Raw genomic sequence first — 12,999 nt, forward strand, 5'->3', positions numbered from 1 at the left:
ATATAATATAATATATATATAATATATATATTTTATATATATATTATATATTTTATATTATATTATATTATATGTTATATATATTATTTATATAATATATATATATATTATATATATAATATATTATATATATATATTATATTATATATTATATATTATATATATATTATATATATATATATAAATATATATATAATATATATATAATATATATATATTATAAATATAATATATATATATTATATATATATATATTATATTTATATAATATAATATAATATAAAAGAAAAAAGTAAGTAATTGGGGAAGCAATCTTTGTAACCAGTTTATCTAATAAAGGTCTCATTTCCAAGATTTATAAGAAAAATGATATAAATTTTAAGGCTAAAATTAATTATATAATATATTAAGTATATAATTAAGACTAAGAATAAATGTTTAAAGCATATGAACAGATGTTTTTGAAGGAAAAAAGACCAAGATCTCAACAATTATATTAAAAATATTCTAAGTCACTAATAATTAAGTGAAATAATAACAGTAACTTTGAAGTTCTATATCATATACACTGACAAAGATGACACAAAAGGGAAAAATGACAAGTGTTAGAAGAGCTTTAAGAAAACTAGATACTGGGGGTAGAGAGTTAAGATGGCAGAGAGGAGACTTGTCTTTATCTGAGCTCTCCCTGATGTCCCTCAGAACTAACACCAAATCTAGCTTCTGAACTGGTTTTGGAGTGACAGAACCCACAACTATTTGTAGTGTAACAAATTTTCAACAGAAGATATTTTGGAAGAACTTCAGAAATCAGGAATAGAGGGAAGTGGCCAAACACAGGCAAGTGCAGAGACTCAAGGAGATGTGGTGTCTCCTGTGCCAGGGAATCTACCAACAGCAGTGTTGGCTACTCTGTCCTGGTTGCAAACCAGTAGATTAGCAGATTAGCTATAAGACATCCAGGACAAATACAGAAGTCAAATAGTGAGCTGTTGAACCCCAGACTATCAGGACCTGGCCACACCCACCCAGCACCAAAAGTTAGTCATCACTGACCCAGCACAGCCACTGTCACCTGTACAGGAAGCTTGGAATAATCCCCCCTTTGCCTGAGAAGCAGACCTCAATCTTTTATTTTAAATGAGCAAAAAAGCAAAAAGAACTCTGACCATAGACAGAATTTATGTAGAAAGAAGAACACACTAAAAGCAAATCTCCAGATGAAGCCCCAAAGAGTGAAACGAGTTGGTTCCCATCTCACATGACTCTCTTGGTAGAATTCAAAAAGGACCTTAAAAGAGAGTTAGAAGAAAATGGGGAAAGGAAATAAAAACATTGCAGGAGAATTTGGAAAAGGAAACAAATTATCTGAAGAAAACTTTTTACAAAATAGATTTAGTGAAATAGAAAAAGCACGCAACTCCTTACAAAATAGATTTGACAAAATGAAAAAAGAAAACAACTCCTTGAAAAACAGAATTTGTGAAAAGGAAAAAAAATCCATCGAGCAAAATAACTCATTTAAAAATTCAACTGGCCAAATACAAAAAGATCTAAAAAAGGGAATGGAAGAAAATAATTCACTAAAAATTAGAACTGAACAAATGGAAATAAAGGACTCCGTGAGAAATTAAGAATCAGTCAAACACACATCCAAAGACCACAGCTACTGGGATTAAAAACTCACTATTTGACAAAAACTTCTGGGAAAATTGAAAACTAGTATGACAGAAACTAGGCATTGACCCACACACCTAACACTCTGTACAAAGATAAGGTCAAAATGAGTTCATGGTTCTAGTGATTAGAGAAATGCAAATTAAGACAACTCTAAGATACTACTACACACCTGTCAAATTGGCTAAGATGACAGGAAAAATATAATGACGAATGTTGGAAGGGATGCAGGAAAACTGGCATTGTTAGTGGAGTTGTGAATGGATCCAACCATTCTCGAGAACAATTTGAAACTATGCTCAAAAAGTTATCAAACTGTGCATACCCTTTGATCCAGCAGTGTTTCTACTGGGCTTATATCCCAAAGAGATCTTAAAGAAGGGAAAGGGACCTGTATGTGCACGAATGTTTGTGGCAGCCCTCTTTGTAGTGGCCAGAAACTGGAAACTGAGTAGATGCCCATCAATTGGAGAATGGCTGAATAAATTGTGGTATATGAATGTTATGGAATATTATTGTTCAGTAAGAAATGACCAGCAGGATGATTTCAGAGACCTGGAGAGACTTAGATGAACTGAAGCTGAGTGAAGTGAGCAGAACCAGAAGATCGTTGTACATGGCAACAAGACTATATGATGATCAATTCTGATGGACTTGACTCTCTTCAACAATGAGAAGATCCAATTCAGTTTCAATTGATCAATGATGGACAGAATCAGCTACACCCAGAGAAAGGACACTGGGAAATGAATGTGAACTATTTGCATTTTTGTTTTTCTTTCCAGGTCATTTTTACTTTTCTGAATCCAATTTTTCTTGTGCAATAAGAGAATTGTGTGGACATGTGTATATATATATATATATATATATATATATATATATTATTTAAAATGTATTTTAACATGTTTAACATGTATGAGACTGCCTGCCATCTAGGTGGGGGGGGTGGAGAGACTGAAGGGAAAAGTTGAACAGAAGTGATTACAAGGGACAATGTTGAAAAATTACCCATGCATATGTTCTGTCAATAAAAAGCTATAATAAAAGAAAATAAAAATGGGTTCATGATTTAGACATAAAGAGTGATATCTTAAGCAAATTGGAAATACAAAGGATAGTTTACCTCTCAGTTCTGTGGAGAAGGAAGGAATTTATGGCCAAAGAAGAACTGGAATTCATTATTCAACACAAAATAGATAATTTTGATTATATCAAGTTTAAAAAGGTTTCATACAAACAAAACTAATACAGACAAGATTAGAAGGGAAGCTATAAACTGGGAAACCCTTTTTACATTCAAGAGTTCTGATAAAGACCTCATTTCTAAAATATACAGAAAACTGACTCAAATTTGTAAAAATTCAAGACATTCTCTAATTGATAAATGGTCAAAGGATATGAACAGGGTATTTTCAGATGAAGAAATTAAAACCATTTCTAGTCATATGAAAAGGTGCTCTAAATCACTATTGATCAGAGAAATGCAAATTAAGACAACTCTTAGGTACTACTACATACCTCTCAGATTTCTCAGGTTGGCTAAGATGACAGGAAAAGATAATGACAAATGTTGGAGGGGATGTGGGAAAACTGGGACACTAATACATTGGTGGTGGAGTTGTGAAGTGATGCAACCATTCTGGAGAGCAATTTGGAACCATGCCCAAAGGACTATCAAAATGCACATACCCTTTGATCCAGTGTTTCTACTGGGCTTGTATCCTACAGAGATGTTAAATGAGGGAAAGGAACCCACGTGTGCAAAAATGTTTGTGGCAGCCCTTTTGTAGTGGCAAGAAACTGGAAACTGAATGGATGCCCATCAGTTGGAGAATTGTTGAATAAGTTGTGGCATATGAATGTTATGGAGTGTTATTGTTCTATAAGAAATGATCAGGAGAATATTTCAGAGAGGCCTGGAGAGACTTACATGAACTAATATGAAGTGAAATGAGCAGAACCAGGAGATCATTGTACACGACAACAGCAAGATTATGTAATGATCAATTCTGATAGATGTGGCTCTTTTAAACAAGGAGATGATTCAATTCAGTTCCAATGATCTTGTGATAAAGCCATCTGTACTCAGAGAGAGGACTGTGGGAACTGAGTGTGGACCACAACATAACATTTTCATTTTTTGTTGTTAGCTTGTATTTTATTTTCTTTCTCATTTTTTCCCTTTCTGATCTGATTTTTTCTTGTCTAGCATGTTATTTATGGAAATATGTATAGAGGAATTGCACAGATTTAACATATTTGGATCACTTACCAACTGAGGGAGGAGGTAGAAGGGAGGGGAAAAAATTAAAACATGGGGTTTTGTAGGAGTGTATGTAGAAAATTATCCATGTATATATTTTGGAAATAAAAAGTTTAAGTTAAAAATAATAATAATAAAGAAACATATACAAAAAGAAAACTGGGTACTCTAATGCATTGTTTATGGAAATTGATTCAAATATTCTGGAAAGCAATTTGAAACTATGCTGAATTATACATACCTTTTGAACCAGTAATGTATTTCATTACTAGGTCTATATCTTAGTGAAATTAAAGAGGAAAAGAATTTAAATGTACAAAAATATTTATAGCAGCTCCTTTCAAAATAACCAACAGCATATCATCATCCTATTAGGCAATAACTAAACAATGGTGGGGGCACCTAGTTGGTACACTGGGCTTGGAGTCAGGAAAATCTGAGTTCAAATCTAATCTCAGATATTTACTAGCTGGTGTGACCCTGGTTGAGTCACTTAACCCCTTTTTGCCTCAGTTCCTCATCTATAAAATGAGGGCACACTGGAGAAGGAAATGGCAAATCACTCCATGATCCTTACACCAAGAAAATTGCATGAACAAAGTCCATGCAGTCACATAAGAGTCTGACAAGACAATATTATAGAAAAAAAAATCTTGGAAGGCCGTATAATATTGTTATTGTAAAAATTATTCTGGTTTTGCTCACTTTCCTTTCTCATTAGTTCTTAAAGGTCTTCCCAGTTTATTTTGTAATTATCCAAAGTAATAATGAACCATTAATACAAAAGAGTGAAGATGAAACCTACTAATCTTCTGCCCAGACAGGTGATAAACTCAAAATACAGAAACATCCTTTTCCAGCCATGATTACTATGGGAATTTACTTTGTCAGACATGCTTTAGATATGTATTGAAGAATTTGTCTATTTGAGGATGTCTATTTGAGTGTTTGTTTTTAGTTTTCTCAATAAAGAGGATTGTAGAAAGAACAATTTTATTTTTAAAAATCTGTTATTGAAAACATGGTTTTACAAATTATATAGAGCTATGTCAGTAGGTTAACACAGTTTAGTGACATTTTTCTGCTGAGCTAGGCTGGTACATATAACTGCCTGGGACAAAAATATTCAGTGTCTTTTCATCTGCTCACAGTTGGACATAAACAAGACCTACTAGGCAAAGATTGTTGAGTCAATTAAGTTTCTCTCTCTAGGGGTTCTTGGCCCATTTTTTATGTCATAGACCCTCTCTTAGCTGTCTGGTGAAGTCTTATGGCTCCTTTCTCAAAATAATTTAAATACATAAAATAAGGTACAAAAAATTGCAAAAGAAACCAATTATATTGAAAATTATCAAAATAACATTTTAGGGACAGCTAGATGACACAGTAGATAAGAGTACCAGCCCTGAAAAGTCAGAAGGAACTGAGTTAATATGGCCTCAGACACTTAACTCTTCCTAGGTGTGTGACCCTGGGCTAGTCACTTAAACCCAATTGCCTCAGCAAAAAAAATAAACATTTTTAAAAGGAAGTTTATGCCTTTTAGACCCTGTTGTATTCTAATTTTCCTCCCCTCCTGCCTCTGCAGAATCTCAGAATACTCTCCTATCAATGGTTAGGTATCTGGCATTTATCTCAACAGATAGGTTAATTGATTACACTTTAACACGAATGAGTTTCAGTTAATACATTTGTGACTTCAACCAGTCATTTTGGACATTTTAAGCTTTTTATAATCTGCCTTTGAACCCTAATAAGGTAATTTCAGGCTTCAACAAGAGGGAAGTCCCTTGAAGTTAAGGACTTCCAGCAAAGGCCCTGAAGATAAAAGGTTTTTTCTCCCCCAAATATTTGCACAACTCAAGAACTCAAGGAACAGGGCTTGATGGTGTTGAAAGACCTTTGAGATTGATGTCAGAAGACCCAAGTTCAAATTCTAGCTCTGTAACTTACTATATATATGGGGACCTGAGACAGTCTAGGTCTCAATAATTTCCCTCTAAATCAATTTGTGACAGAGCAATAAAGAGGTGGATTTTTCCACAATCCTGCCATTTCTCTCCCTACCCATGGAAATACTCCTTTCATGCATGCTTGGGCCCACAATTCTGTTAACTTAAAGTTTTACAACATCCTACAGCTCCCTAGATGTTGGAGCCTCAATTACACAGCAAGACAACCGCAACTGGGTATTTGGGGTCATTAGAATGGCAAGGATGGAATTGAGTGCACAGTAATCAGGCAGCTAGTATCCCAGCAGGAGGAGGTTCTCTCCTCCCCAACTCAGTGTAAATTAAATAGCTAAATTCAGGAAAGCTGCTGCATATGTATGCATACTCTGTACGAAGAACACCACATCTGTTACATACAAATTTCCTTTTTAATAACCACAGTCTCCCATCCCCCAGCCAAGGTTAGAATTAGCTGCACTGTCCTGCCCCCATACTACTGTGAAACATGAACCTTTTGCTTTGGCATTTATTTGCATTCCACCACATATTAAAGTCTCCCCGGGTGCCCTAAGCCAGATCTGCTTTCAATGACCATGACCACAGTGATTTCAAGTGCCTCCATTACCATTCTCCCCCTCCTTCCTCCCATAACTAATGCATATTAATAATAATGCTGGACTTATTTCAACTGTTTTTACAATTGCAAATTGACTGGAGGGGAAGGGATGTTGCAGAGGAATGTATGTATGATGCTCCCTTGGGGACGGGAAGCAGGGATGCTGTGCCCACTCTTTCTCCAAAACTGCCTGACTCCTTCCCTGCTTGATCTGTTTCCTTGTGCTCCTAAATGTGACCTGTCCGGGGCTTTTTGAGATTCATCATCACAAGGGACTGAAGGCAACCAAGTGCATATTTTGAGAAAGAAGAATCCAACGGAGGAGTGGCTATGAATGAGCGTCTTTCTCTGTCTGTGTTTTGGAAAGGGGGATGACTCGTGTGTTTGTGTGTATTTGTGTGTCTGTCTCTTACACACACGCACACACAGCACACATAGAGTCATTTCCCTCTCTCTTTTGTCAACTCTGCACTGGCTTAGGAGGGACCTTGGATTAAACTACACAGGTAGTTCCCTTTCCCTACCTAGTCCAGGAATGAGCTTCCCGGCTTTCGGCCCCTGACGAGAGCTCCGGGCTGGAGCGGGTGAGGGGCTGAGGCTGGGGGTGGCGGTAGGGCGCGGCTCTCTTACCTGGTCCGGACATAGCTGGAATGGATGTTGGGAAACAAGTTCCCGTCAGTCTCCAGTTGTTTGTATGTTTTTGCTAGCAGAGTTCAGGACGCTAGGATCCTTTGCCAGGACTCATTCGGCAGCCGACTGAAATCTAGGAACAGAAAAATGGGGGCTCCGGGGCATTTATTGTGACCCGTCGCTTTGGAGACTCGGGGACACGGCTCCAAGACCTGACTTGACGTGAGCATCACGCGATCGCCGTGCATTGTGCCCTAGTGAACTTTCCTGAGCTGGTGGCCCGCGGGCTGTTGTATACAGTTGGAGGGGGAGGGATAAGGCTGTGTCCGTTGTTTTGGGGACTATTGGGAGGTGGGGGTGACACTGCTGTGCCCATCTCCATTGCTCACCAACTTTCTATTAAAACTCTCAGCCTGTTCAGGATTTTGAGGTCAATTCAACTGAAATTCACTTTAAACCAAAGAGATCATTTCAAGTGTGATCGGTGGGAAAAGGTGTTGGGAGTTTAGAGAAAGCTTTGGATATAAACCTTTATCGCCATTCTTCGGGTCTGTGTTGTTCAATTCACTCTTCGTGACTTCCTTTAGGGTCTTGGCACTGCAATGGTATGTGGGCCAAGAGGAAAACACTATCATTGCCTCCTTAGCTTAGTTTTTGTACTTACTCATATTCACATGAACTTACAAATTAATATTTACATTCATACATAAAATCCTCTGTTTGGCTTTTAAAACTCTTTAAAATCTTCCCTCCCCGCAACATTTCAAGTCCTCTTACACCTTATTCTCCCCAACCCTTATATTCTCTGATGCAATGGTCTCTGCTGTTGTTCAGTAAAGACACAATTATTTTCTACAATCTGAGCATTTCACTGACTGTCCTCCATTCCTAGAACTCTCTCCCTCCTCATTTCCACTTCCTAGCTTCAAGTCTTATCTAAAGACTTCCCTCTTACAATAACCTTTTCCTAATCTTTAATCTTAGTTTTCCCCTTTAAAATACTCTTCAATTTATCCTATCTATATTTTCTTTGTACATAGTTGTTGGCGTGTTTTCTCTACCACTGGACTGTGATGTCATTGAGAGTAGGAAAAGGATTTGGTTTTTCCTTTTTGTCTTACTGTCCCCTAGGGATTCTTAGCACCATACCTGGCTCCTAGCAGGCTCATTGACTAGCATTGACTAGATTTTACTTGGTAAGATACAAGATATTGGGGAAGGTGAGGGAAGAACAGAAAAAATATATATGTATATATATATATATATATATATACATATATATATACATATATATATATATATATATATATATATATATATATATATATATAGTGATCTAGACCCACCCCACTTGGTGGAGCTTATTTGATAGGGCCCCCTTGAAATGGTTAACACAAATAACAATAACAACTGGCATCTATGTAGTGCTTTAAGTTTTGAAAAGTACTTTGCAACCATTATATCAATTGAGTCTCACAAAGGAATTAAATGGGAGTTATAAGGGCTTTCTAACCTTAAGTTAGATAGAAACTTTGAACAAGAAAACACCATGATCCCATTTCTAGGTTGTGCTGGTTTAGAGAGAGATTCAACTGAATTGAATCAATGACCTCAAAAACCTGAACATGCTAAGAGTTTTAATAGAGAGTTGATGAGCAATAGAGATGGGGACAGCAGTGTCACCCCCATCTCCCACTAGTCCCCAACATTATCCTTCCCCCTCCAATTGTATACAACAACCCATGTCACTAACTCAAAAAAGTTCACTGGGACACAATGCACAGCCATTCCATGGTGGAAACTACATGTTATACTCATCATGGAACAGACAGACCCAAAGACAATAATGGATGAGTTACCCTTCACTTCTGCTCAAGGCACATATGTGACTTATATACCCCTCCAGTTGTATTCTCTAAGTGTACCCTTTTCATGCTGAAGGTATTTATGTTTGTGGGAGAGTATGTCCCAAATTAATGGAAGAAATGTCATTACTGTTCTCACCTATTTTATTAAATGCCTTTAGTTTGTAATGATTGTGTCTTCTACCTCACCAGTAAAACTAAATACACCAGTAGGGGATCGTGAGATAGATTTTTTTTTTTGAGTGGATATAGGTCTATAGAATACTTTGAACCTTGGGTCCATTTGTAGGGGGCTTGCATAAAAGAGGAAGTATCCTTGGAGCTATATAGTATTAAAAACTATTAAAAGGGCTTATTTCTGGTCCCAACTTTGCTAATGAGCTTCATGATTATGGAGCCTTTTGTTTTTTCATCTGTAAGATAAGGTAATTAGATGAGACTGGATGAAAGGAGATCCCTTTCAATTTAAAAATTATTGTGATTCTAAACTCTGAACCTGTTGTTGTTGGGTCATTTTTGATGGTGTCCAAACTTTGTGGTCCTTTTTGGGGTTTTCTTGGCAAAGATACTTGAGTGCTTTTACCATTTCCTTCTCCACCTATTTTACAAATGGAAACTGAGGCCCAGAATCATCCAGCCAGTTATTGTCTGAGGCTGGGTTTGAATTCAAAGTTTTTTTGACTCCAAGATCAGTACTCTATCTACTTCATCACATAGCTGCCCCATGAGTCTGTATCAACATCTAAAATGAGATAGCATTCATCACAATTGAGTCCCTTCTGAAACTGATAGAACTAGTAAAAATAGCTTCATTCATAAAAAATATATTCTAAAATGAATGGAAAGTTTATAGAATTTCCAAAGAGTGCTTGTTAATAATAGCTTGCTTTTGTAAAACAGTATTACTACTATTCTGCGGTTCATTCCTTTGAAGAAACATTTCTATTTCAATATTTATATGAGGGCATCATGTTAGCCCTTTCTATTGTGATCTGAGAACTGTTTCTGCATATGTCATCTGATTGTCCAAGGCAACCCCTTTAAACAATGAAGTTGATTTGTTTTCAGGTTCTAGAAATATCACATTGAGGTTGGCCAAGTAGCCGAACTATGAATTCCTATTATAGTGGCATTTATTTACATAGTACTTCTAATTCACAGTGTCTTTATTATCAGATTTCTCTTCTTTTGTAGCACTCTGTTCATTCTTTACATGGAGAAATGTATCATTAACCTCTTATTTCCTGTAAAAGAATTCAGAACGTCTAATGTGACATCCCTACTTCCATACAGGGCATCACTAAATGATGCAAAGAAGAGGAATATCCTTTCTTGCTATATCCAAAATGTCCACAAACTTTCCAGGGTCAGTCCAGCCTCCTAAGAGACATTAATTAATAGGAAACTGAGGGGTTCCCAATACCCATCTCCAGATGGGGTTCCACCCCTTTCTACATAAAGCTCAAAGCAAGCTTGTTAGTTTCTAACACATGAATTAAAATTTTTCTTAAAGCTTTTTTGAACTTCCTCTTTCATGAAACCTTTACTCCAACAACTGTGACCCAACAGAAATCTTTTCCCTTCAAATGGATTCCATGCTTTAGTTGTTTTCCTTCTACTCCTTATGGTCCCTTTCTTCCATTAGTTAAAATTCTTCCACAACCTCCATTTTTAGGAAAAAGGCAGACCAGCCAACTTTCATTCTCTGGACTACACTACCATGCTCTCTGCATGGCTATCTCCTTCTACTCCCACCCTCACTTTAACTCCCTTTTGTGTGTTGTCTTCCCCCATTAGAATGTAAGCTCTTTGAAGGCAAGGACTTTCTTTTTGCTTTTATTTGTATCTTCTGTATTTAATAGGACTTAATAAATAAGTGCTTAATAAATGCTTGTTGGCTTGATTTTTTGACCCTTCCAATGTCAAGGCATGCCATTTATTAGCTTGTAATGTTTTCTTATTGTGAGTACAATGCTGTATGGCTCTGACTCTAATTTTTTTAGATAAACATGAAAATTTATCTATCCAAAGACTAGATCTTTCTGAGCAGCTTCTTTGTGAGGCTATAATTTTGTCATTGATCAAAATTGTTTTAGAATTCCTTTTTGAAACTTCCTTCATCGTGGATATAAATTGTGGAGTCTTTAAATTAGGGAGGCTGACTTTATGCTGACTTTGGAAGCAGGATTCCCAAATAAGATATTGCTGTTAGCCCAGCAAAGTAGTTCTGGGACTTGGACATTTATAGGACTCTGCTGTGCAGAAACTGAGTTAAACTGAGTGAACCTAAAGCTTCCATTTCTTTCCCAAAAACTTAGATGAGGGAAAGGGATTATGCTTCTACCAGAGGGAACAAGAAGGAAGAGAGAAGTGAAGAGAAAAAAGAAGGGAGGGAAAGGAAAAAGGAAAGGGAAAGGGAAAGGGAAGGGAGAGGGAGAGGGAAAGGGATTGGGAGAGGGAGAAGGAGAGGGAGAGGGAGAGGGGAGAGGAGAGGGAGAGGGAGAGGAGAAAGGAAGAGGAGAGGGAGAGGGAAGGATGAGGGAAGGGAAAGGAGAGGGAGAGGGAAGGGTGAGGGGAGGGAGAGGGGAGGAAAGGGAGAGGGGAGGGAGAGGAGAAGGAAGGGAGAGGGGAGGGAGAGGGGAAGGAGAAGGGAAGGAGAGAGGAGGGAAGGGAAGGGAAAGAAAAAATTCTCAGAACCCAGGATTTTTGGATTCTTTTTTTTCCCACTAGGACAAATCTTCATTAAGAATGAATTTAAATTATGGGAATGGTCAAAAGTAATTCACACAAGGCTGGCTAAATGAAGTGGGTGATGAAGTAAGAGATGATTCTCTAAAGGAAAGCAGCATTCAAATACACACAAATAAAGAGTGAGAAAGAACCTTAGACATCACCAAAAATCAAACTACACCATTTCACAGAAGAAGAAGTTGAGGACCAAAGAGATTCATGTGGTCTGATTGAAGCACAGACTGTTAGAAAGCTATGGAGAGAAGCTACAGATGAAGCTACTCCATAATGACTGTTCACAAGTAATAAGTCTTTCCAGTAAATTGCAGCACTTGTGAACAGCCCCTGTTTACAGGTATCATGGTAGTTGTAAAAGCATGGAATTAATAGCAATGGAAAACTCAGGTTCTACCACTTATTAGTAGCTATCAGTTCCAAAAAGTCTTAGTGCAGTTTTAAAATAGAATGCTTTGGAGCTTTTAAGTTGTTTTCTTTTCATTTGACTCAGTAAGCGGTCAAGAGCTTTCTTTATCTTTAGGAGAACAAAAAAAGGAAAATATTTGAGCTTTGGTTTCAAGTACTCCTATTGTTTGGGTACCAAGGTTAGTTCTGAATCCAATTCTAAATCAAAAAGGAATCTGAATTTTTATTTCATTATTTAATCATAAGTAGTACACAAGATATACATTCAAAAGTGAACAATTGGCCACTGAATTCAGTAACAGTTAAATACAGTATGGTCCATATAGAGAAAAAGTGGGTCATCCAAACTCAGTTGTAAGCCTAGTGCTATAACATCTAAAGGTCTTGGCAAAAATGATTAGAATATATTCTGCAAGGTTGATGATACATTGTATCAGGTCTCATGTATTACAGATTTTTGAGACTAAAGTATGAATTAGGTTACTTAGATATTAAAGGCCACTTAGGTCTCTATTGACTTGTTGTTTTATTGCTGTTGTTCAGTCATTTCAGTTGTATCCAACTCTTTGTGACCTCATTTGGGCTTTTCTTTTCAAAGATATTGGAATGATTCACTATTTCCTTCTCCAGTTCCCAGTTGAGGAAACTGAGGCAAATAGGATAAAGTGACTTGCCCAGAGTCATACCAGTAGTAAGTATCTGAAGCTAGATTAGAACTCAGCAAAAATGAATCTTCTTGACTCTGGTCCAGGCTCAACTGTAAAATGAAAGTAATAATAATACTTATTTCCCAGAGATTTTGTGAGAATAAAATGAGATAATATTTGTAAGGTAGCTGGTACA

At 36.8% G+C, this 12,999-nt stretch overlaps 1 protein-coding gene across 2 annotated transcripts in view; it reads right to left on the bottom strand.

The window, feature by feature from the left end:
• Positions 1-7,393, bottom strand: part of TEX26 (testis expressed 26) — a 45,841-nt gene extending 38,448 nt beyond the window's left edge. The window contains exon 1 of one of the 2 annotated variants that reach the window (XR_004233137.1): positions 7,139-7,393. Coding sequence is in view for 1 of the 2 variants with exons in the window: in XM_023499603.2 (XP_023355371.1) it covers positions 7,139-7,151 (13 nt within the window). In the remaining variant the exon portion in view is untranslated. The remainder of the gene's footprint in view (positions 1-7,138) is intronic. The other variant, XM_023499603.2, reaches the window with a different exon arrangement.
• Between the last annotated feature and the right edge of the window lie 5,606 nt (positions 7,394-12,999).

This window comes from Sarcophilus harrisii, chromosome 3 (genome assembly GCF_902635505.1).
Source record: "Sarcophilus harrisii chromosome 3, mSarHar1.11, whole genome shotgun sequence".
Classification (NCBI taxonomy): Eukaryota; Metazoa; Chordata; class Mammalia; order Dasyuromorphia; family Dasyuridae; genus Sarcophilus; species Sarcophilus harrisii.